The sequence below is a fragment of the Piliocolobus tephrosceles genome, chromosome 5 (assembly GCF_002776525.5).
Source record: "Piliocolobus tephrosceles isolate RC106 chromosome 5, ASM277652v3, whole genome shotgun sequence".
In the NCBI taxonomy this organism is placed as follows: domain Eukaryota; kingdom Metazoa; phylum Chordata; class Mammalia; order Primates; family Cercopithecidae; genus Piliocolobus; species Piliocolobus tephrosceles.
The window spans coordinates 132,049,727-132,075,302 of record NC_045438.1 but is presented as its reverse complement, the minus strand read 5'-3'; the positions used below and the strand labels follow the sequence as shown (position 1 = coordinate 132,075,302).

At 47.5% G+C, this 25,576-nt stretch overlaps 1 protein-coding gene across 10 annotated transcripts in view; it reads left to right on the top strand.

Annotated features, from left to right (window-relative positions):
* RAB44 (RAB44, member RAS oncogene family) overlaps positions 1–25,576 on the top strand; it is a 40,541-nt gene continuing 14,965 nt past the window's right edge. For 9 of the 10 annotated variants that reach the window (XR_002731719.2, XR_002731721.2, XR_002731720.2 and 6 more), the window contains exons 1-6: positions 5,102–5,214; positions 11,786–12,004; positions 21,236–21,347; positions 22,936–23,110; positions 24,723–24,869; positions 25,479–25,569. Coding sequence is in view for 6 of the 10 variants with exons in the window: in XM_023212668.2 (XP_023068436.2) it covers positions 11,798–12,004; positions 21,236–21,347; positions 22,936–23,110; positions 24,723–24,869; positions 25,479–25,569 (732 nt within the window). In the remaining 4 variants the exon portion in view is untranslated. Of the gene's footprint in view, positions 133–5,101; positions 5,215–11,785; positions 12,005–21,235; positions 21,348–22,935; positions 23,111–24,722; positions 24,870–25,478; positions 25,570–25,576 lie in introns of those variants that run through there. The other variant, XM_023212665.2, reaches the window with a different exon arrangement.

Genomic DNA, 25,576 nt, shown 5'->3' with positions numbered 1-25,576 from the left:
TATTTTGGAGCCAGTAGCCGGAGGCAGGGAGGCTCAGGTCCTAGCTTGTACCTCAGCTCTCACTGCAGGGCCCCAGAATGGAGAATATCTTGCTTCAGGATTTAACAAGCTGTGAAGAGTCTTCAAGCACCTGTAAGTAATTAAAAATTAGTGAGTGTGAAAACTTTCCTAATTGTAAAACAGTTTCACTGCCCTTGATCCTTGTCCATTGATTCTATTTTTGCAAAACCTAGTTCTGAGCACAGTGTTTTTCAGTTCAGTAACATTGTATACAACAGTTAGCTCCATCGTTTCCAAACGTGCCTGGATCTAATATTTTTCCTAGCACTTGGTATGTCCTGGCAGGTTTTTTCCCTGGTGCTGGTGCCGAGGACAAGGCCAAGCTGAGTTCTCACCACCTGCAGGACTCCTTGGCACTCTGGCTCCACCCGAGAGGGTGTGACCACTCTTGCCTTCTCCGTGTCCCTTTTATTTCCATGGTGGGGAGCAGGGCCGGTGAGGATTGGGGGACAAATAAACTGAGGATGCCTTGAGATCCTGAGGGCTGGGTCTTAAAAATCCAACCTCACTCTGTTCTTAGAGGAGTGGAGAGAGTCCTTTGCTGGAAAGAAGGTCCTGGATTTGTTGCATTTGCCCAAATACAGCAGCAAGCCCTATTGGCCCTATTTTCAGTACATATCCCGAGTCCAGCCACCTTTCATCATGACCTCCACCACTGCCCTCCCTGGCCAAGCAACTGTCTCTTGACTGGATTATGTTAACTCCTCACGGGTCTCCCTGCTGCTGCTTTTGCCTAGTACAGTCTCTTCTCCAGAATGAAAGCAGCGGGGGGCGGGGGGATCCCTTTCAAACCTAAGTCGGTTGGTTCCTGTCGCTCTCCAAATGGGCCCATATTGCCTGTTACCTCTGTCTCCTTCTCCGCGGCCCGCCGGCACTTCCCTCCCCCGCGTGCTCCCTCCACAGGGCTCTCCTCGCTGTTTCCATTGCGCACAAAGCCTGCTCCTGCCTCCGGGCCTCGGCATTCGCTGTTTCCTCCCCCTCTACCCTCTTCTTCCAGATCTTGTTTCTCACTTGTTCTTTCCAGCATCACCTCCTCAGGCCTCCCCTGAGCACCTCATCTAAAATACACCTCCCACCACCATTCTAGCCCTTCAGTCTGCTTTGCTTTTCTTCCAATTACCACTGTTTGGCATTATATTACATATGGCTTGTTTTCCTTACAGTTTTCTACATTTTCATATTTTCTACATTTTCGTATTCTACACTTTCTACATTTTGTATTTCGTAGCACAGTGTCCAGCACCTACAAGTGCTTAATAAACATTTGTTGAATAAATAAGCCGGGTGCAGTGGCTTGTGCCTGTAATCCCAGTACTTTGGGAGGCCGAGGCAGGTGGATCACTCGAGTCCAGGAGTTCCAGACCAGCCTGGGCAACATGGTGAAACCCCTATCTCTACTAAAAATACAATAATTAGCTGGGTGTGGTGGTGCATGTTTATAATCCCAGGTACTTGGGAGGCTGAGGTGTAAGGATCACTTGAGCCCGGGAGGCTGCAGTGAGCTATGACTGTGCCATTGCACTCTAGCCTAAGCAACAGAGTGAGACCCTGTCTCAAAAATAACAATAATAAAAAATAAATGAGTGCTTATTTAGTTCAATAAAGCCTCAGAAACTCTCTGAGTATCAATGCCCTCAGATAGTTGGTTGTGATAATATTCATTTGTTTATAAATTAAATTTATTAATTTTAAAAACTTTTTGTTTTGAAATAATCTTATACATCCAGAAAAGTTGCAAATATGACAAAATAATCCCCATATACCCTTTACCATTGTTCCTAAATGTTAACATTTTACCATGTTTCCTTCATCAGTCTCTCTTTGTATACGTACACACTATTTTTAAGTTTCTTTTTGAATAGGTAATGTATACAGATAGTAAAAACATAAAATACATTAAAAGTAAAGAGTGAAACATAAATCTGCCCCCCTCCTCCATCCCAGCACTTCTATCCAGCCCAACTCTGACTAGTTTCTTGTATATCCTGTCAGAAATATTCTATGCATTTACAAACATATATGAATGTGTGTGCTTATCTATTATTTTTCTTTTTTTGAGACAGGACCTCACTCTGCCACCCAGGCTGGAGTGCAGTGGTGCAATCACAGCTCAGTGCAGCCTTGACCTCCAGCGCTCAGGCGATCCTCCCACCTTGGCTTCCTGAGTAGCTGGTACTACAGGCATGCACCACCACGCCTGGCTAATTTTGTTTATTTTTTTATAGAGACAAGGTTTCACCTTGTTGCCCAGGCTGGTCTTTAACTCCTGGGGTCAAGCAGTCTGCTTGCCTCAGCCTCCGAAAGTGCTGGAATTATAGGCGTGAGCCACCTCACCTGGCCTGTATTAGTCCATTTTCACACTGCTATAAAGAAATACCGGAAACTGGGTAATTTATAAAGGAAAGAGTTTTAATGAACTCACAGTTCATTAAACTGTGGCTGGGGAGGCCTTGGGAGACTTACAATCATGGTGGAAGGTAAAGGGGAAGCAAGGACCTTCTTCACATGGCCGCAGGGGAGGAAATTATATAAGCACAGGAAAAACTGCCATTTATAAAACCATCGGATCTTGTGAGAATTCACTTGCTGTTACAAGAACAGCATGGGGGGAACTGCCCCCATAATCCAATCACTTCCTTCCTTTGACACATAGAGATTATAATTCGAGATGAGATTTGGGTGAGGACATAAAACCTAACTATATCACGGCCCTTATCTATTGCATATATTTCATACACACACATATACTTTTTTCTTCATAAAAAGCACACTATCCTCACTGTTCTGCACCTTACTTTTTTCATATGACACAATATCTTGAAGGTCATTCCATATCAGTCCACCTGGATCTTTCTCATTTTCTTCACGGGTGCAGAGTATGCCAATGTTCGGATGTCTCAGAGCTCATTTAACCACCTCCCTACTGATGGAAATTTAGATCATTTCCAATCCTTTGCTACTACAGACAATGCTGTAATGAATATCCTTCCATACTGTCATATTGTATATCATCTGTGTAACCAATGACTGAAAGTGAAATTGCTGGGTAGAAAGATTTTTGCATTTTAAATGTTGACAGATATTATACATTTCTTTTCATAAAAGGTGTACCAGTTTATATTCCTGCCAGTATTGTGTGAATGTGTTTCCTACATCCTTTATGATATAGTATATCACTTTTTTGGTCTTACTAATTGAATAGCTGAATAAAACTACATTGATATCTCAATGTATTATTTTTATAAACATTTTTCATATGTTTAAATCCATTGATATTTATTTTTCCATGAATTGTTTATTCATATATGGTGCCAGTTTCTCTAATGCATTATTGGTCTTTCATTGCTCTGTAGGAGTTCTTTACGGAGGGAGGAAATTAACTTATTTTCTATGATATGTGAGTATTTTTTCACAGTTCATTTGCCTTTTGACTTGTCAGTGGTGACCTTTTATGGCCATTCAGTTTTATTTATTTTTAAAAAGTTTCCATATGGTTGAATGACTCAGTATTTTCTTTTGTGGCTTCTAATGCTTTGTGATATATCTGGAAGGGCCTTGCCTAATCGAAGATTATTTAAAAATTATCCCATGATCTCTTTCTTCCCTTTTTTTTCTTCTTTCTCTTCTTCTTCTTCCTCCTCCTCCTCCTCCTTCTCCTCTTCCCCTTCTCCTTCTTCTCCTTCTTCTTCTTCTTCTTCTTTTTTTTTTAAATAGAGATGGAGTCTCACCATGTTGTCCAGACTGGTCTTGAATCCCTGGGCTCAGACGATCCTCCTGCCCCAGCCTCTCAAAGTGCTGGGATTACAGGCATGAGCCACCACACTCAGGCTATCCCATGACAGATCTTTCTTTCTGTGTTTTCTTTATTTTTTTCTCTTTCTTTCTCTCTCTTTCTTTCTTTTCTTTCTTTCTTTCCTTCTTTCTTCTTTTTTCTTTCTCTCTTTCTTCCTTCCTTCCCTCCCTCCCTTCCCCTCCCTCCCTCCCTTCGACCCTTCCTTCCTTCCTTCCTTCCTTCCTTCCTTCCTTCCTTCCTTCCTTCCTTCCTTCCTTCGCTTCTTTCTTCCTTTTCTTTCCCTCCTTCTTCTGCAACCATGGCAAATGAACTATGCTACGATTTCTTATGGCATTTGTTCAAACATACAGAAAAGTAGAAGAACATAATGAGCTCGCGGTACCCTCATCAATTCCAGCAGGGATCAGAACAGGGCCAGAGCCAGTCTTGTTTCATCTATGTCCTACCTATTCTCCCCACTCTTCAATACTTTTGAAGTAAATCCCAAACAACATATAATTGTGTGATTTTGATTTTTAAAATGCTTATGCTTTTATCCATCTGGAATGCTTTTAGAGTTAGAGCTCTAACTTTGTTTTTTGCAGATACCTAGCCCATTCTCCCAACACAGTTTATTGAATAAACTATCTCTTCTCCAATGATTTGTAATGGTGCCTTTATGATACACTAAATTCCCACAGATATTGGAGTCTATTTCTGTCTATTCATTATTCTGTTCCACTGATTCATCCATCTATAGTCATGCTCCAATTCCATACTGTTCTGATGGCTATAGCTCTACAATGTATTTTGGTATCAGATTAGATTGTTCCCTAAAAGGTGATTTAGATATAAAGCCTCCCCTGAGGCTCAAAGACACTGTCTGAGAGTGAGGGCCTGAAATGAAGCAGGGTAGGCATTTCTCCCGGGGCATCCCATACACTTAGCTTCAGCCACGGCTGTGCTCATCAACCTGCTGCTGTCTGGGATAAGGCATTGCCTTGGCAACCAGAGACTCAGGCCCAGTCCTGGCTGTGCCACTAAGGGCTAGGTGATCTTGAGCAGTCCATCTCACTCTTCAGAGCCTCTGCTTAGGAGGGCCTCCCTGCCAGCTCCAGCATTCTCCACTTCAAGACACCAATCAGGGCAGGGATGCCTGGGGGTGCCAGGCAAAATTGTGAAAGGGCTGCCAGTGGTCGCTTCCACAGGAAGTCATGTAGATGAGCACAGGAGATTGGCTCGCTGGGGAACGGAAAGGGCGATTAAGCAAGACAAGACTGTTAACAGTTCTAGAGCTCGTGGGCTCTGTAGGGCAGCAGTCACCCCACCACCAGGTCCCAGAGCCCAGAGCTGAGTGTTCCACTGGGAGCCTTTGGTAGGAGGTAGGAGCCATCCCAAGGTTGCAATGCTTATTTTTCTTTGTAAGGATGAGGATGGGGGAGGGAGCTGGGGTCCCTGTTTAGCTTCTATGTCAAGGGTGCAAGGGGCAGAGCCCTCTTTTCCCCTGCATTTGGAGCTCTCTGCGTGGTCTAAGGGAGGGGATGGGAAGGCACTTGGGCAGGGGGCTGGGGTGCATCACTACCCGTAAATGGCTGTGTGACCTACGGCAAGTCACCTGGTTTCTCAAAGCCTCAGTTTCTCTATTAGGAGGGGGGAAGTGAGGATAAGTAGACTGGAACAAGACACTAGGTGGTCTCTCAGGCCCACTGACTTGGGCAATTGGGGTTTAGCGAGTATGGCTATTATTTATAGCTATTAAAGCCAGCCGAGTGCAGAGCAGGCCCAGTTCTAAGCACCCTTTGGTGAGAGCGTGATGGACACCCGGAGGCCCCAGGCAGGGCCCATGCCAGGTTGTAATCTGCCACTGCCCCACCCCACCCTTCTTCTCTGGCTTCCACTTCCTGGTGGGCAGCCTGTGGTGCCTGCTGCCTCACAGAACACCACAGTGGGAGTGGATTCCCCTGGATTCTTGGGAGTGGGATTCATTTGCTCTCATGTTTGGCTTCAAGCTTTATGCGATTTCTTAGGTGAGGGATGTGGGGAGAGGTGATCATGCTGAGGGGCTGTATGTGTGTCCTAGCCATGAAGGGGTCCCCCACTCTTAACGATGTGAGGCGTGAGGATGCACTAAGGGGAAAGTGGTGGAGGAGAAGGGTGCTGGCAGGCCCTGCTGGCTGACTCGGAGGGATGTGTGCTGGGCGACAGCATTTGCACATGCAGAATGGAATGATGGAATGGCCATGAGGGGTGCTATGTCTGACCGAGAGGCTGATGGTGAGGGAGTGGAGGGTGAGGGTGATGGCCGAGGAGGGTGTGTGTGCGTGCGTGCACGTTTGCATGTGTACATTTGTGGATTGACTGAAGGATGTCCTTACTGTCGCTGAGGGACCAGGCCTGGCCTAGAAGGAACACAGGCTGTTTTTAGGGTATGCTGTCAGGCCGTGGGGTGCTGTCAGGGATCTGAATATGAAAGCACAAGGGGTGAGTGCACCATCCCACCTGATGGTGACAAGGGACTGATTTTGAGGTGGCGATGGCTGGAGGGCATCTGCTGCCTTCCTGCCCCAGACCACCTGACAGGCAAGGAGCAGGTGGCTCAGTGCCCCTCCTGGAGAGAAGCATTGACTGGCAGAGAGGGCAGATGCTGGGGTGGGGCAGGCGAGGTATCTGGAAGGTGCTATTTTCTTATATAATGCCAGGGGACTTCTGGAAATGGACTGTGGCAGTGCAGCTTGGCTAGGAACTCCCAGAAAGGAATGTCAAGAGCACCACATGTCCTAGGATGTGGCTGCAGGGAATTTCTTCCAGGATTCTTACTTCCTACACTTGTGGGAGCTCGGTAGGCTGTGAAGTGACACTCATATCACAGTGGACTTTGCTTCCGGAGGCTTCTGCACAGGGAATCTTATCTTGCTCCCTTGGCCGTGTTATCTCCATTGCCAGAAGTACACGAGACACTGGCCGTCACCACAGGAGCCAAGCCTGTCAATGCCCACCGTGCTCCAAAGCCCTTGTCCCGCTCAGGGCTACTCCACTGGGCGTCTGTCATCCCCAGAGGGGCCTTCTGCCCAGGGAAGAGCCACCTCTCCAGGATGTAGCCTTGGGGAAGTCCATCCCACGACCAACCAGAAAAGCAGAATCTGGTGTATTTCTACCACTGACATCACGGCTTGGGCAGGTCACTCTGCCTCTTGGAACCTCCCTCAGTTTCCTCATTTGTCAAATGGGATCAATTGTGTGTGCATGGAACCTGGCTTTTATGTGCCTCAAATAGAATTCACCTTTATCAATATCATCACCACTGTTGTCATTGCTACCTTTACCCGGTAGTCACGGATGCCAAGCACACTCCAAAGTGCTTTACGTGGATCATATATTCAGCAAATATTTACAGAAGTACCAACTGTGTGCCAAGCGCTGTTCTAGGCTCTTGGGATAGAGCAGTGAACAGAATGGTCAACTCCCTGATCAGGTGAGGCCTCTGTATCAGCATAAGGAGAAGGAAAATTTACAACAAAAATGAGCAAAAGGCTCTCTATTCTGGGGAGGTGACAAGTGCTAAGAGAAAGTGAAGCTGGAAAGGGAGGTGGGCCATGCTGGGGAATGGGAACTGATGTTTCAACTTTAATTATCTTGCCTAATCCTCATAGCAATCCTGTGTGAGAGCTCTTAGTCCTGAGTTTCCAGTGAGGAAGCTCAGGCACAGAGACGCTGATTGACTTCCCTAAGGTTGCACAGCCCATGGGCAGCAGAGCTGGGAGAAGCAGAGGTCTGTCTGACTTCACAGCAATGAGACTGGAAGTCACGTTCTCTCGTAAGCCTCCTTTTCTGCAGCTCCAGGTCAAGAGAGTGGGACTGACCCTTTTCTAGTACTGAGGCTCAGTAAGTCTTTCTTTTATTTTTCCTTTTTTATTTTTTTGAGACAGAATCTCACTCTGTCACCCCGGCTGGAGTGCAGTGGTGAATCGTAGCTCACTGTAGCTTTGACCTCCTGGTTTCAAGTGATCCTCCCATCTCAGCCTCCCAAGTAGCTAGGACTGCAGGCACACCACCATGCCCAGCTAGTTTTATTTTATTTTGTAGAGACAGTGTTTTGCTATGTTGCCCAGGCTGGTCTTGAACTCCTGGGCTCAAGTGATCCTCTCGCCTCAGCCTCCCAAAGTACTGGGATTACAGGCCACCATGCCTAGCTGATTTTGTTGTTGTTGTTTTGTTTCTTAATCTCCTTCTATTCTACAGGGAGTCTGTCTTTGAGTGTAACCTACAAGGCTGGAACTGCTCGGCCAAACCCTATTAGCCACTGAAAAAGGGTCATGGGCCCATGGAGGGAAGGGGCTCCCCTCTTAGGGGGATGGGGAATGGAGATAGATGGTGACTTTCTAGGTGTGGAAAGCCTCTAGACCCAAGGAAGCGTGTCTATGTGGTCATTATTTCCATGGGGCAACATGGGGTGAATTAGGGGTGAGAGATACCGGGTGAAGGCCAGTTATATTAGCAAGGGGATTTCCCTATTCTAACCCCTAGAATCTTACTCCACATTCTTGGCTTTTTAGCCTCCCTGCTTTTTAGTAGAAAGACTTTTTTTTTTTTTGGAGACAGTGTCTCGCTCTGTTGCCTAGGCTAGAGTGCAGTGGTGCAATCTTGGCTCACTGCAACCTCTGCCTCCCAGGCTCAAGTGATCCTCCCTCCTCAACCTCCCTAATAGCTAGAACTTGAAGTGCATGCCACCATGCCCGGCTAATTTTTTGTTTTTGGTAGAGATGGAGTTTCACCATGTTGCCCAGGCTGGTCAAACTCCTGGCTTCAAGTGATCCACCCGCCTTGGCCTCCCAAAGTGTTAGGATTACAGGTGTGAGCCACCGTGTCTGGCCTGATATTTTCTGATTCTATTCAGTTGTCTGTTAGAACATTCCAAATTCTGGGGACAGTGAGTCAGCAGAGGAAGTGGGTTGAGAGCCCAGCACACATCCTAAGCAAGGCTGGGCATTATGAGGGCATCAGGGTTAAGTATAATCTCTCCTGCCCTGGAGCTCACTGCTAAGCTACGTCACCTCCCCCAGGAAGCCCTCTCTGACACCCTGATCAGTGAGTTGCTCCTTTTTCAGTGCTCTCCCAGCACCTGACACACAGGTGTGCTGCTCCTTCTGTGCTGCACTGTAATCATGTTTGTGTCTCCTGCATGAGGCTGTGAGGTCCCCCAGGGGAGACCAGGAGTTAGTCACACCTCTACCGGCGAGGCCAGGGACTCTGCTGGGGTGTGCAGGGTGTGTCCTGCACAAGGATGCCCAGCCAAGGAGGTGCACGGGGACTGGAATCCAGTCCACATTCCACTTGTCAAACCATGAGCCCTGGTACTGGGCTGTGTCTGCCAGGAGGAAATACCTTTTCCTAATTCGCTTAAAGGAAACATATGGATTGTGGCGGGCCTGCTTAGCACTGCACTGGCATTCAGTTGGCGCTCGGTAAATGGTTGTTGCTTATGTGCATGATAGAGGGTGGGAAGGGTTGGGGCAGATGGAAGTCTTCAGAAGAGGTGTGCTGGTTACTATTGTGTGGTGGGGGCAGGAGACCTGATTCATAGCATTTGCTGATTCCCACGGTGCCAGTACTCCCACAGTGGCTGATTCCAAGCTGCCAAGATAGGAAGAGGTGTGCACAGTCGGCCCTCACAAGCCCCAGCACACCACTGTGGTTTTACATTTATGATCTTAAAACTGCATCTGACAGCCGGGAGCGGTGGCTGATGCCTGAGGCAGGCGGATCACGAGGTCAGGAGGTCAAGACCATCCTGGCTAACACGGTGAAACCCTGTCTCTACCAAAAATACAAAAAGTTAGCCGGGCGTGGTGGCGGGCACCTGTAGTCCCAGCTACTTGGGAGGCTGAGGCAGGAGAATGGTGTGAACCCGGGAGGTGGAGCTTGCAGTGAGCTGAGATCGTGTCACTGCACTCAGGCCTGGGCGACAGAGCGAGACTCCATCTCAGAAAAACAAAACAAAACAAAACAAAACCTGCATCTGAAACAGACTTTGAAGGCAGAGAAAGAGAAAGAGAGAGAGAGAGAGAGAAAGAGAATGTACTTCTGTTTGAAGTTTGGGGCCTCCTCAGGATGAGAAATTGCTTCATCCAAGTTCTGTGCAGCCGGTGCAGTTCCCCGTGGGAAGCTTGCCCAAGGGGAGGCTGTGGAATGACCCCCTGGAATGAGCCCATGATGCCTAAAGCAGAGCCCTCGAACCACTCCACCCAGCCTGTCTGTGGCCTTCAGCATCAACAAAGAACTCCTAGGGGAGATGTCTCTCCATCTCCTGGGCATGAGCCTTGCTCTTCTGCCTCGATTCCTTCACACACACTGTTTACTGCTTCCAAATCCTACATGCCTCCTGTAGAACCTGCACAAGTCCCACCACCTGCAGGAAGCTGCCCTGTCTGGACATCAAGTCCTTCTCATCCCTAGCTTTATGGGCCCCAGACTTGATCCCCCAAGGCAGGCTCAGACTTGATCCCTTCCAGACCACAGCCTCTCTTTTCTTCACCCCAGGGGTCTCAGCTGGATGAATCCCCAACCATCCAAATCCTTATCAATTGACTGACTGAACTAAGACATTCAGTGACTGGTGAATGAATGATGAATTTGACGCCCCTTACTTGAGCACCTAACATGTGCTAAGGGGCGGGGAGCAGTATAGACCTAGATAAACAGTGTTATCCACAGCCGGGGCAGCATGGGGCCTGCCTTGGTCTGTTTTGTACTGCTATAGCAGATACCATAGAATGGGAAATTTACATAGAACAGAAATGAATTTCCTCATCATTCTGGAGGCTAGAAGGTTCAAGACTGAGGAGGTAGAATCTGGCGTGGGCCTTCTTGTGATGTCTTCCTGGTGGAAGGCAGAAGGACGACAGAGAGCACGAGGGTCTGAGTCCATCCTTTTATAAGGAACTCACTTTTACAATAATGGCATTCATCCATTCATGAGGATGGTGCCCCCATGACCCAAACAATTCCCACCAGGCCCCACCGCCCAACACTGCCTCATTGGGGATCAAGTTTCCAACACATGAACTTTGGGGAACACATTCAAACCACAGCAGGGTCGCGGACAAGGGGGCACTGAGCCCAGCTTGAATGCGGGGTGACTGCAGGGAAGGCTTCTTGGAGGAGGCAGCCTGTAAAGTGAGGAAGCAAAAGGTATTAACTATGAAGGGAGTGAGAGAGTTGTGGAGTCTGGGGCAAAGGGAGCAGGGTGGGAGGGAATCAGGAATTCCAGGGACCATGAGTGGTTCAGTAGTGTTGCCATGGACCCTAAGGGCACAGGGGTGGGGTGGATGAAGCTGAGGCCACATCATGTGGGGCCCTAAGAGCCGCACAGGGGCGCTACTGATTCCAGGCTGCATGCGTCGAAGGACTAGAGACATGGTGCTGGAGGAAAAAGGCTGGCGGAGAGGAGAGGCTGAGAGAGGGAGGAGGCGTCAGTGGAAGGATCCCTGATGCAGCTGGGATGAGTCAATGAGCGAGAAGAGTCACCAGAGAGATGGCTCAGGAAGCTGTTTATGGCCCTTCAGACAGCTAGATCCTGGAAAACCCTGCGTAACCACCCTCCAGGTCAAAACATGAGAGAGATTCTGCATGGTGTGAATAGGATAAATTCTCTAATGGTCAGAGAAGACTTCGATAGTTGAGTAGTAGCCTGAAGAGATGAGGGCAGGGGGGTAGCCTGGAGAAGGGCATTCCAGGCAGAAACTTAGAAAGGGCAAAGGCGTTGAGCAGAATGGATGAGAGGCCATGAGGCGGCTGGGCGACGAGGTCAGAGGACCCGGCAGGGCACCATCAGGCCGGGCTTTAGCAGCCACAGTGGATTTTCTTCCAGAGGTGATGGGAGCCAGGGGAAGGTTTTGAGCCACGAGAGGGTGTGACTGTCCAGCAGCCCAGTGCCCCTCACTCCTCTGTCCCCAGGGCCAACGAACCATGGAGACAGGACAGAGAACATCTCGAAAAGTCCGGAAGCTGGGCTCCAGCCGGCGGAGGCAGACAAGAGAGCCGGCTGATGGTGAAGATGCTGAGGTGGCCCCAGAGCCAGAGTCTTGGTCCTCTCAGGCAGCGGCAGAACTGCAGGCCTTCTTCCAGGACTGCGGTGCCAAGGAGAGGGGCTTTGTCACCCGCGAGGACCTGGCGGTGAGCCCAAGGCCCCCATTTGAACTCTGAATCCCCTTTCCGCAGCTCCTGACACCCCCAATCCCCCGTCACAGGAAGGCAGGTCTTGCCTACCCCTGCCCCTTTCTCTCATATAGAGCTCTCAGAAAACGCTAGGGATGTGTTTATACTAATGTGAAAATGACTGGTAAGGCTTTATGTGTTGCCCTTTTCCAGAAACATTTGTCTTTTAACCAGTGAAAGGACTTTAAGCCAAATAAGTAATTTGCAAATGTTATAATTTTTGGCTCATTGAGCAAGGACATTTATTTTGGGAAGCAGTCAGAGCCCTGGAAATCAAACCATGTCAACGACTGTAAACGTCAATGAAACATAAGATCAGCCACGGTAAATCTGTGTCCCCGTAAAGAGTCTTAGGGTGGCCAGGTGTTGTGGTTCATGCCTGTAAGCCCAGCACTTTGGGAGGCCGAGGTGGGCAAATCACTTGAGGTCAGGAGTTCGAGACCAGCCTGGCCAACATGGTGAGACCCCCATCTCTACTGAAAATACAAAAATTAGCCGGGCATGGTGTTGGGTGCCTGTAATCCCAGCTACTTGGGAGGCTGAAGCATGAGAATTACTTGAGCCTGAGGAAGCGGAGGTTGCAGTGAGCCAAGATCGTGCCACTACACTCCAGCCTGCGTGACAGAGCGAGACTCCATCTCTAAAAAAAAAAAAAAAAAAAGAATGGGGGAACCAGTAAGATGTTATGACTGGTTCAAAGAGCATTTGAGAAGCCAGCAATTTGACAGAAAAGTATTAGGATGAAATTACTGAGTTAAATTCTTAAAATGGCTAATGGCCATAAATCTTTCAGGCTATCTATTCTACTAGTGGCTTCAGTAAGTTTGGGACTTCTCATGAAAGGTAAACAATGGGTTGTGCCAGCATTCTTTTTGCCTCATATCCAAGTTTCAGATTTCCTCCTTCCCTCCCTCCCTCCCCTCCTTCCCTCCCTCCCTCCCTCCCTCCCTCCTTCCTTCCTTCCTTCCTTCCTTCCTTCCTTCCTTCCTTCCTTCCTTCCTTCCTTCCCTCTTCTCAGCTCGATCTTAGAGGCGTGATCTCAGCTCACTGCAACCTCTGCCTCCCAGGTTCAAGAGATTACCCTGCTTCAGCCTCCCGAGTAGCTGGGATTACCTGCACCCACCACCACGCCTGGCTAGTTTTTTTATTTTTAGTAGAGACAGGGTTTCACCATGTTGGCCAGGCTGGTCTCGAACTCCTGACTTCAGGTGATCCACCTGCCTTGGCCTCCCAAAGTGCTGGGATTACAGGCATGAGCAACTACGCCGGGCCAAATAATTTTTCTGTGATCATAGATAATCTCCAAAATTTTCTTCATGTATAAAAGGCTGCTGTCATTACATTGGCTTATTTCCATAGGAGCAACAAGGATATAATTAAACATGAGTCTCTTTGAATTTGCCCTACAAATAGAGACAGTATTGAGACATTTTAGCTTCTGTCTAGAAGCTTTCATACATAATCTTAGGTTGGTTTTTTTTTTTTTTTAAGGGATGGGATCTCACTCTGTTACCCAGAATGGAGTGCAGTGGTGCAGTCACAGCTCACTGCAGCCTCAAGCTCCTGGACTGAAGAGATCCTCTTGCCTTAGGCTCCCAAGTAGCTAGGACTAAAGACACATGCAACTGTGCCTGGCCGATTCTTAAACTTTTGTAGAGATGAGGTCTTGCTATGTTGCCCAAGCTGCAGCCTTAGGATAGAAGTGGAGTGACAAACTGTTCCGGTTTTCCAAGGACTAATGGGGTACCTGGGATATGGGACTTTGAGTGCTAAAATTGGAAAGTCCTGGGAAAACTAGGATGAGTTGGTCACCCAACTTCTATCCTAAGGCTAGAAAAGCAAGCCCAAGATACTCTCTTCACCAGCTGTCACTTGTATCACCTGTAAATTTAAATGACTTCCTCTCTTCTTGAGGTCCCTGATTTTTCTAAGGTCCCTCTTCTGCCAGGAAGCAATCCATGTGGTTCCAGGCCAGCTTCCTGGTAGGGTTTTGTAGGGATTGACTCCATGGGCATTCCTTATAGTAGGCTTGTCACACCTGATTAAATGAGGACATCCCATAAAAGACACTGCAGGTAGGGCCTTGATTACACAATTGATTTATCCAATTATATCTTGATTAAAAAAAAAAAGGAGGAAAGATTCTGTTGAACCTGTGCAAATAATTATATTATCATGGAAAGTAAGAAGAGTCTGTAAAAGCAGATTTTTCTTTTTTTGAGACAGGATCTTGCTCTCTCACCTAGGCTGGAGTGCAATGGTGCGATCTTGGCTCATTGCAACCTCCGCCTCCTGGGTTCAAGGGATCCTCTCACCTCAGCCTCTTGAGTAGCTGGGACTACAGACATGCGCCACCATGCCCAGCTGATGTTTTGTATTTTTTATAGAGGCAGGGTTGCGGGTTGCTCCATGTTGCCCAGGCTTAAAAGTATTGGTTTCTGAATCATGAGGGGATCAATGAGATTCAGATACCACTTGAAACGTTGAATTTCAGTTTACAAAAGTATAATCTGGCAGGGCTTCGTGGCTCATGCCTGTAATCTCAGCACTTTGTGAGGCAGAGACGGGCAGATCACCTGAGATTAGGAGTTCCTGACTAGCCTGGCCAACATGGTGAAACACTGTCTCTACTAAAAATACAAAAATTAGTCAGGCGTGGTGGCATGTGTTTGTAATCCTAGCTACTTGGGAGGCTGAGGCAGAAGAATCGCTTCAACCTGGGAGGTGGAGGTTGCAGTGAGCCGAGATCACGCCACTGCACTCCAGCCTGGGTAACAGAGTGAGGCTCTGTCTCAAAAAAACAAAAAAAGTATAATCTACTAAACTGAGGGTTAGAGACAGCTCAAGACCAGGAAAGAACTTCCTCAGAGATCTATTAAAGTAGAACAATAAAAAATAATATCAACTGTATTGCCACAAAGAGCCGTAACTAGATTTCCTTCAGCTGTTCAATCAACGCCGTGTAATTAATTATTGTTCTGCTGGATCTTGGGTAAGCTGTCTGCTTTTGGACTCAGTTGTAGGAATTCTCAGTCTACTCACTCAGTCAGAAGGTCATCCATTGTCAGCTTGGAAGCCTACACCAAGTGAAGCATAAATAGTTCATAGAACCTGGTACAGTCCTTTTTGTCTAGACTTTGAGTTTGTTTTTCTTTGTTGAAGATGCAATCTGTGGCCTGCAGCTTATAACAGAGGCTTCAGGCAGGCATTGGAAAGGAGAAATGTGTCCAGTAACGAGACTCAAAGGCTGTGGTTATTTATTACACTACCTAATAGTATCAGAATGGAGGAGAGTGAAATTCTCTCCTGGGGTACAATGCACAACTATTTCATAATGGTTTGATCAGTGTTTCCCCTGAAGATAAAAACATACTGCTTGTAATCTCAGGACTGTGGGAGGCTGAGGCAGGAAGATCACTTGAGCCCAGAAGTTCAAGACCAGCCTAGACAATATGGTGAGATTCCATCCTATAAAAAGTTTTAAAAAATTAGCCAGGTGTGGTGGTGTGCACCTGTAGTCCCAGCTACTTGGGAGGTTAAGGTGGGAGGATTGCTTGAGCCTGGGAGGTCAAGGTTGCAGTGAGCCATGATCACACCACTGCACTCTAGCCTGGGCGGCAGAGTGAGACCCTGTCTCAAGAAAGAAAAAAAAGAACATATTATAAATAGCAAAATCATTGAGAAATCTCCAGGACCTTCCCATAAAGCATGCAATTTCTGAAATATTGATATTAATAGCATTTTGCCCATGAAAATTTAGCCTAGGAAAGCCTGAAGGTCTCTTCTGATTTGATTGTTCTTCCCATGATGTTCTTGTAATAGTGTTGAAGTATTTAAAAAATATAGAGAAAGATATCTTAAAATTTTTATTGTATTTTTTTTCTAAATTTAGGATCTGATCTTGGGAAGGCAAAATCAAAAGAGCCGTTAGAGAAGATTTGGGCACTAGATTAAGAGGTCATGGGAGACCAAGAAATATTACTTTTTATCTATTTAATCAAAGTAATAATAAAATAAAAGATTTTGAAATAAATATGGAAGAAGGTAGTATGATTGCAAGAGTAGATAGCTTTTTTATAAGGGAGATACCTCTGCTTTTTTTAAAAAATTTAAGACATAATAAGGTCAAAACAAAGCAGAGGAAATGATTCTGGTGAGATAGGGAATCTCTGTTATCTGGGAGGCTTACACAGAAGCTAAACAGTACCCTCTTTTTAACCCTTGCTAAGAGCTCTAAGACCAATTTATTATTTTAGTAGAGATAAAGCCAAATTCTAGTTATGCATTAATAGAACACATGGCCATAAAATTTTCATGAGTTTTTATTTATTATTTATTTATTTTTACTTATTTTTATGTATTTATTTATTTTTATTTTTATTTTTTGAGACAGTTTCACTCTTGTTACCCAGGCTAGAGTGCAATGGCATGATCTTGGCTCACTGCAACCTCTGCCTCCTGGGTTCAAGCGATTCCCCTGCCTCAGCCTCCTGAGTAGCTGGGATTACAGTCACCTGCCACCATGTCTGGCTATTTTTTTATTTTTATTTTTAATAGAGATGGGTTTCATTATGTTGGTCAGGCTGGTCTTGAACTCCTAACCTCATGTGATCCATCCGCCTCGGCCTCCCAAAATACTGGGATTACAGGCGTGAGCCACTGTGCCAAGCCTATTTATTATCAATTTTTAAGCCCATCAAAACTGGGCCAAATTTGGCAAAATGTTAATACTTTTCACAGCTTATTTTCAGACTCAGGCATTATAAATCAAGGCAAATAAAATTCTCTTTCAGCAAACTTTCTACAACATTCTATATCCATTCAAGTTTTGCCTTTTTATCCTTTTTCATGTTCTAGAATAACCAGAAGCTTTCACACAACAATGCATCCCATTTTCCTTGCAGACAAAGTTTTGTTTCTCTGTCGCTGTTGCTCCTAGTAAAGCCTGAAGCATCTGTAGTTAATTGAACTTTTGTTGTTGTTGCCGTTGTTTTGAGACAGGGTCTTGCTCTGTTGTCCAGGCTGTAGTGCAGTGGCACAATCTCAGCTCACTGCAACCTCCGCCTTCTGGGTTCAAGCTACTCTCGTGCCTCAGCCACCCAGTTAGCTGGAATTACAGATGCCCGCCACCATGCCAGAAGGATTTTTTCTATTTTTAGTAGAGACAAGGTTTCACCATGTTGGCCAAGCTAGTCTTGAACTCCTGACCTCAAGTGATCCACCTGCCTAGGCCTCCCAAAGTGCTGGGATTACAGATGTGAGCCACCATGCCCTGCCTGTATTAACTGCACTTTTAACCAGTGTAATTAACCTCTTTCACAGGAAGAACTAAGGGTAAATAATTGAGAACTATCTTATACAAGAATTTTAGCAGACAAGCAAAGCTCACAAATACACATAAGCCAACTTTCTACAGCCTTGAGTATCCCTAACACAACTTAAAAAGAAAGTGGTCAAATATATATAACAGAAAATTTATCATTTTAACTATTTTAAAATGTACTATTTAGTGGCATTAAGTACATTCACGATGTTGTACCACCATTTCCGCAGTCATCTCCAACGCTTCTTTTATCTTGCCAAACTGAAATTCTGCACCCATTGAATAGTTAACTCCCATACTTCCCTCTCCCCAACCCCTGGCTATCCTTATTCTACTTTCTGTCTCTATAACTTTGATTACTCTAGGTACCTCATAGAAATGTAATCATACAGTATTTGTCTTTAGTGACTGGTATATTTCACTTAGCAGAATGTCCTCAAGGTTTATCTGTATCGTAGCATGTGTCCAAATGTTCTTCTTTTTAAAGACCAAATAATATTCCATTGTACATATATGTCATTTTTGTCTATCCTCTTATCTGTCCGTGAACACCTGGGTGGATTCTTTTGACGATTGTGAATAATACTGCTATGAATATGGCAAATATCTGAGTCTCCACCACTTTCTTTTGCACAACTTTTTTTTTTTTTTTTGAGATGGAGTCTTGCTCTCTCACCCAGGCTAGAGTGCAGTGGCGTGATCTTGACTCACTGTAACCTCCGCCTCCTGGGATCAAGTGATTCTCCTGCCTCAGCCTCCCAAGTAGAGTAGCTGGGATCACAGGCATGCGCTACCTCGTGTGGCTAAGTTTTCTGTTTTTAGTAGAGAGGGGGTTTCACCATGTTGGCCAGGCTGGTCTTGAACTCCTGACCTCAGGTGATCCACTTGCCGTGGCCTCCCAAAGTGCTAGGATTACAGGCATGAGCCACTTTACCCAGCCTGCACAACTTTTTAAAGCAGAAAATAATGAATTCATTTGTTAACATTACCCAAAGATATAACTACTTTCTAGCATGTGAAAATAAGAAGTAAAAAATATATCAACTTAAAATTATGATTAGCAACCAATGTTTCAGTATTAAATTTGTTTTAGAAATTATCCAGATAGTCAAAAATTATTTATTAAATAATGTACTTCAATATTAATTCAAAATTCTAAAGTTACCTAAGAATCTTGGAAACTGTGGTTAAGGTAACACACTAGAAAATATAATTACTGTTGATACAAAATTTATTTGTTAGAATAATTAATCAATTTAGTGGGGCACAGATTTACATGTTTATAATCTTAAACATATGTAAAGATAAAGTTGACTTATTTGATCTGAAAGTCGAAATGAGAAGTATAGGAAATCTAGATTAACTAGTTTCTTCACAGAAAATAAATATAGACTTATGAAAAACAGAATGTATACTTGTATTATACTTAACATAAAGCACAGAAAAGACAGATAGCTATTATATGTGTTTTGTCAAAACAATTATTAAATCAGTCTAATTTGTTCAAAGAATCATGTTAATTATATGGACCTGGCTCCTGAAAAATTTTTCTGAGCTAGCGATTTCTAAGAAGAATTGTTTTAAGTCTAACACATTTAAAGCATTCAAATTTCAGTTATTTTCTGTTATTTTTAGGAGCATTAGATTTATATAATCACTTATTTGTCTCTATAAACTAATCAACACAGAACTCCTTTAAGAGACATAGCACACTAAGCTATTAATACCTTCCAGATGTACAACAGTATTTCACGCTGACAATAAGAGTTAAAGACCTTTCGGGTGTGATGGTACATGCCTGTAATCCCAGTTGCTTGGGAGGCTGAGGCAGGAGGATCGTTTGAACCCAGGAGGTGGAGGTTGTGGTGAGCTGAGGTTGCGCCACTGCATTCCAGCCTGAGTGACAGAGTGAGACTCCATCTCAAAAAATAAATAAATAAAATAAAAAAGAGTTAAAGGCCTTTCTATTACAGACGTATAGATATACAGACACACAGAGAATGTCTTGCTTCACTTCTACAGTTTCAGCCACAGATCAAAAGTAAATATAGCAGGCTGGTCATGGTGGCTCACGCCCGTAATCCCAGCAGTTTGGGAGGCTGAGGCGGGTGGGTCACCTGAGGTCAGGAGTTTGAAACCAGCTTGGCCAACATGGTGAAACCCCATCTCTACTAAAAATACAAAAACTAGCCAGGTGTGGTGGCGGGCGCAGGTAATTCCCAGCTACTCAAGAGGCTGAGGCAGGAGAATAGGTTGAACTCGGGAGGTGGAGGTTGCAGTGAGCCAAGATTGCACCACTGCATTTCAGCCTGGATGACAGTGAGACTCCGTCTCAAAAAAACCTGAACAGCAACATGAAACTTCACCTATTCAGATCTCAAAGAGCTGTTCTCCTTCCCAGTGGATATGAAATTATTTTTCTTTGAGGTACAGTCTCATTCTGTCACCCAGGCTAGAGTGCAGTGGTGCAATCTTGGCTCACTGCAACCTCCTTCTCCCAGGTTCAAGTGATTCCCCTGCTTCAGTCTCCCGAGTAGCTGGGATTACAAGCGCCCACGACCACGCCTGGCTAATTTTTTATTTTTAGTAGAGACGGGGTTTCACCATGTTGGCCAGGCTGGTCTCCAGCTCCTGACCGCAAGTGATCTGCCCGCCTCGGCCTCCCGAAGTGCTGGGATTACAAGCATGAGCCACTGCGCCCAGCCTGGAATTCTTAACTAATTTGAGATCACAAATAGAAAAACAAACAACAACAACAACAACAAAACGATTAGCAAACTAGTTTTTCTGTTATTTTTCAACCAACAGGCATTAGGTCTCCATGATACATCCCCCAGAGATCACCAAATAGAACATAAAGACCATCACTGGTTTAGACCAGACCATCACTACTGCCACCAATGGGGAATAACTTATCATTCATGTGCAGCCCCAGATAAAAACACGCAATTTGCAAAAAGGAAAACAAAGTAACTAGAGAAACAGAGAATCAGCAAACTCCAAGTTCTATTATGCTTGGGATTCCCTCTGAGAGCCAAAGCACGTGGGCTAAAAGAGCCCATGACATGTGCTTGTGCAGCCATGCAGGCTACTTGGTTCTGCCAGATGAGCCCACTGGGCCATCTCCATAGACCTTAGTCCAAAACTTGTTATAATTTTCAAAAAGGTAAAATCATGACCTGTAGGCCGTGATATATAAACTGAACTCTTATAGAAGATTTTATGTCACTTATTGACTTTTGTTTTTTTTTGAAACGGAGTTTCACTCTTGTCACCCAAGCTGGAGTGCAATGGCACCATCTTGGCTCACTGCAACTTCTGCCTCCTGGGTTCAAGTGATTCTCCTGCCTCAGTCTCCCAATTAACTGGGAACATAGCCACCTGCCACCATGCCCGGCTAAGTTTTGTATTTTTAGTAGAGACGGATTTTCACTACGTTATCCAGGCTGGTCTTGAACTCCTGGCCTCAGGTGATCTGCCCACCTCGGTCTCCCAAACTATTGGGATTACAGGCATGAGCCACCATGCCCGGCCTCAGATAATTTTTGGACACTGATCACGACATTCTGGGGAGTGTTGGCTGCTGTCCTTTATCAAGTTCCTGAAGACATGGGACTTAGGACAGGTACGTTTTGATTTTGGATGGAGAGAGTGAAAAGGGCTGGAGCCAGTTCATGGCCCTGCTGGGAGGGCTGCCTTGGGTGGGGTTGGGAATGTCAAGCTTAGGCCCTGGGTCAGGTTACTGGGGGGACTCTGACATTAGGGCGAGGTGAGGTAGGGGTGGCTGAAGACAAACATCTCTCCGTTTTGGAGGGTGAGAGTCTTCCCCGGTGGGAACACCTGCCCACCTTGCCCATTCCTTCCAGGTGGCCAAGTTCAGCTTCCTGGGCAGCAAGGAGGAGTCAGAGATGATCTTCGACTGGGTGGACGTGGAGCGGAAGGGACATCTGTCACTTGAAGAATTCAGCTCTGGACTCAGTATGTCTGTCCTTGGAGGGCCTCTGGGCACCCAGGTGTCCCGTGCAGCGTGCCCTGCATGGGGCTAGACTGGGTCGTTAGAAAGGCAACCCTTTTCCCAGGGACTTTCACCCCACATCCCTGGCTGCCAGAGTGGTCCGGGGCCCTCCCCCGTGCATTCCACGCCCCCACCCCCCTGCCTCCAGGGAGGCCTCTGGGCTTGCTCCTCCCATGTCTTCTCAGTAAAAGGCTTCTCCTGAGCCAGAGGTCTTGACACCACAGATTTGTTTCCGTAACATTGTGGCTTTGGTTAGGGGAATTCCATGGGCCAGGGAGCAGCAGAGGGTGATATTTAGGGGTGGGGGCTTTCCAGGTACTGAGCTCCCACTGGGCAGGGCCGCCCCAGCACATGCCTCTCTAGAAGGGCTGACAAGACTTAGGGAGCCCAGGACCAGCAGGGCACAATCCTCCCGCTAATCCTCTCCGTGGGAAGACCTTCCGGCCCAGACAATGAAAGGTGTGGTGTCCTCACAGAGCCCCTGCAAGACCCAGATCAGCCTTCAGTGTCCACAAAGCCACCCAGAGTTCTCAGGTCAGCTGAGTCTCCAAAAGCCTGGAGACCAGCAGAGAAGGAGGCCAGGAATCTGCATTTACGCGTGGGCCCACTCCAGCAGGAGGCTCCTCCAGTGCTGGCAATGGAGAAGCTGAGAGTTGGGAGGAGAACTCAAGGGCTGGGCAAGAGGAATTGCCGGTGGGAGTGCAGCGCAGAGGGCGCGTTGTTGTCCACACAGCCTTGGGGCCGTCTTCATTCGCAAATCCAATCATGCCTGCCACGCCAGACTTCCCAGTGCCTGTGGGACAAACTGGAAGCCCCTTCCTGGGGCCTGCAGGGCCTGTACCCTCCAGATGCTGCCAACCTCGCTGGCTCATTCAGTGCCATTCACCCCATCCATCTTGCTAGCCCGGCTCCTGCCTCAGGGCACCTGCAGTGCTGTTCTCTTTGCCAGGCACACACTTCTTGGAGTGCACAGGATTTGCTCCTTCTTGGAATTCACATCTCAGTTCCAGTGTCACCTCCTTAGGCCACTGCTAGCCGCCTCATCTAAGTCGATCCTCCCGGTCTCTCAGTGGAAATTACCCTGCATATTCCTATATTCCTTTGGCTCACTTAGCAGGTTGGCTTAAAATACACACACACACACACACACACACATATATATACACACGCACATACATATATATATATATATTCTTTTCAACCTGCACTAGAATGTCAGCCTCATGTTAGGGATTTTGGTTACTTTTGTCATGTAGATGCTCGATATATATCCCTTGATTGAGTGCATGAAGAGTTTATTCACCGCCTTGGAGGTGTGGTGTGATTTCCAGCAAGTCTTTTGGTGTCTCTGGGCCTCAGACGCTCATCTGTAAAATGACTACCTTAAGTAGACTCCTAAGGTTGATTTGAGAAATAGATGAATATAGCCCTGTATAAATGTGACTGGCACAGGCAGAATTCCTTCCCTGAGGGCTGGAGCAGGGCTGGGTGGGAGGCCAGGCACCTGGGCCCAACACCGCTGTGCTCCACTCTGTCCGTCTCTGTCCACAGAAAACATCTTTGGCTCCAGCCAGAGCTCCCACAGGCTCCGCAGAAGGAAGCCACTGCCCTCTAAGCGGGTGTCTGCTACCACCAGTTTCCCAGCTCTGGAGGAGGCCGATGCTGAGGAGAAGGAGGCATTCCTTGCCTTCATAGAGCAGCTGGGGACTGGACACTTACTTCCCAAGTAAGGCCAGGGCAGCATGTGCATGGGGAGAGGCTCTGCCAGCCATTGACAGCAGGGGCTCTCCTGGACACAGCATCAAGAGGGCAGGTGCCAGGTAGAGCCAGGTGCAAATCCCAGCTTGGCCATTGGCTAAGCCACAGGGATGGCTTCGCTTCTGACCTCTGTTTCCTGGGCTGCAGAATGAGCCTAAAAGTTGGGGTTAAAACCACATGCAGAGGATGCCTGCTTATGGGGAGTCATTTCCACCCCCGCACCTCCCTGCCCTGTCCTGCCCTGTAGGGTCACTCTTCAGGAGGACTAACAAGTGGGCTCAGCTTCCCAAGGGCCCTTGAATTCTTAAAACCATGGGAATCCCTGCAGGTGCCTTTCTTAACTCAGTGAGGATTCCTGGAGTTGGGGGTGATTTCAGGCATTTTGTGCCCCGGGTTGAACAGGTTTGGAGACAGAAGTGCATTTCCTCCCATCCATCTGAGGCTCTGGGTATAAGGAGTTGCCTTTGCTTAGAGAAGGGGAGCCCTGGCCTGGCTCACGCCTGTAATCCCAACAGTTTGGGAGGCTGAGGCAGGTGAATCACCTGAGGTCAGGAGTTCCAACCAGCCTGGCCAACATGATGAAACCCCGTCTCTACTAAAAATACAAAAATTAGCCAGGCATGGTGGCACATGCCTGTAATCCCAGCTACTCGGGAGGCTGAGGCAGGAGAATCGCAGCAGGAGAATCGCTTGAACCTGGGACGCAGAGGTTGCAGTGAGCCGAGATCGTGTCACTGCACTCCAGCCTGGGCAACAGAGCAAGTTTCTGTCTCAAAAAAAGAAAAAAGAGAGAGAGAGAGAGAAAGAAAGGGAGCCCTGCCTGCAAACATCCCTCTCTAGGACCCCCAGGGTCTGTTAGAACCAGTGGCGGCATCACCCTCACCCACTGGCCCAGGTTTGCTCACCGCCCCCGTGGGGTTCTGTGAGGACGAGATTCCTCACGCTTGGCTCCTGGAGGGTGGGGCCAGGTGCTGTGAGGCAGGCAGGGTGGGACTTAGGGTGTAGACTGGCAGGGCAAGGGGGTGGGGAGCCTTTTATTCACTTGGCAGCTTGGCCTAGGCTCAGCCCTCTGGCATCCGTCCTCACGACTTAATTAAATCCATGTGAAAGCAGCCTTTATCGGGTGCCAACCGTGTAGCAGGCCCTGAGCTGGTGCTTTCATCAGGCGTCTCTCATTCCTCAATGACCTTGCTTGGCAGGTATCAGCCCCCACCCCATTTTACAAACGAGCCCAGAGAGGGCTTGGGACTTGCTGAAGGTCACACAGCCTCAGAGTGAGAGAAGAGAGAGGGCAGATGGAAGCCCTGGGCCATCAGGATCCCAAATCCTCCCATCCCACTATTGCAGAATCATAGAGAGACAAAGTGTGGCAGGGGTTCAAGAAGGGAGAGGGCACACCTGGGAACGATTCCTGGGGGAGGTGGCATTTGAGTTGCATCTTGTAGGGTGTCAATAGATTTGGCCCAGGTGCCAAAGTCTCTTGGAGTGCTGTCGTGAAAACTGAGGAGTGGGGCTCCCCTTGCTTCTCCATCCCACCTCGTGTCCGACCCTCCCATCTCTGGCTGTCCTCCCCTCCCCAGGCAGACAGAAATCTGGCAGCTGTGGGGGCAGCTGCGGCAGGAGGAGCCCCAGCTGGCAGGCAACCTGGCAGGCTTTCTGGCCAAGATGACCAGCCGCCTGCAGGAGGCCCAGGCAGACAAGGAGGCCTTGGAGCTGACCCTGAGGAAGTGAGTGGGGGGGGCCCGGCCGGGTGTCTGACTTGAAGTAGGTGCTCTTCACATTCCAGTGGAATCTGATTGAATTTCCCCAGCTCCTTCTACAGCCGGGCCTGTGAGCTGGATAGGGCAGAGCTACGCTGGAGAAAGAGGTGGCTCAGGGGACCTGGTGGGGAGGGTAGAGTTAGTGATGGCAGGAGTGGGAATGGCAGTGTGTGTCTTGGTACAGGACCTGCTGTGACGCCCAACTCCAGGGGCCTGCTCCCGTAGATTGCAATGCATGTGGTGACCCTGGAGTTGGGTTATAGGGGCAGAAGGATGGTGAAAGAGGGAGGTGGGACTGAGTGATGGGGTGATGAGGACAATGAGACCCTGGCCAGGGGAACTGGTGATGGTTACAAGGGTTGGCATGATAGGATTAGCAGGACCAATGTCAAAGTTATGTGGGTCAGCAGGTTGTTATTGGGATGGCTGTTCTCAGAGTGACAGAGGTCAGTGACTGCTGGCAGAGTGAGGAAAGCAATAGGATGGATTCCAAACCCAAGCCCAGACTGCCCCTGCCAGCAGCAGGCTCCCAGAGGCGCTAATGGGCTGCCTGGCCCCAACTCCTCCTCCTCCCAGGTGTGACTCTGACCACCACCGCGAGGTCCAGCAGCTCTATGAGGAGATGGAGCAGCAGATCCGCCAGGAGAAGCAGCAGCTGCAGGCTGAGGTGGGCT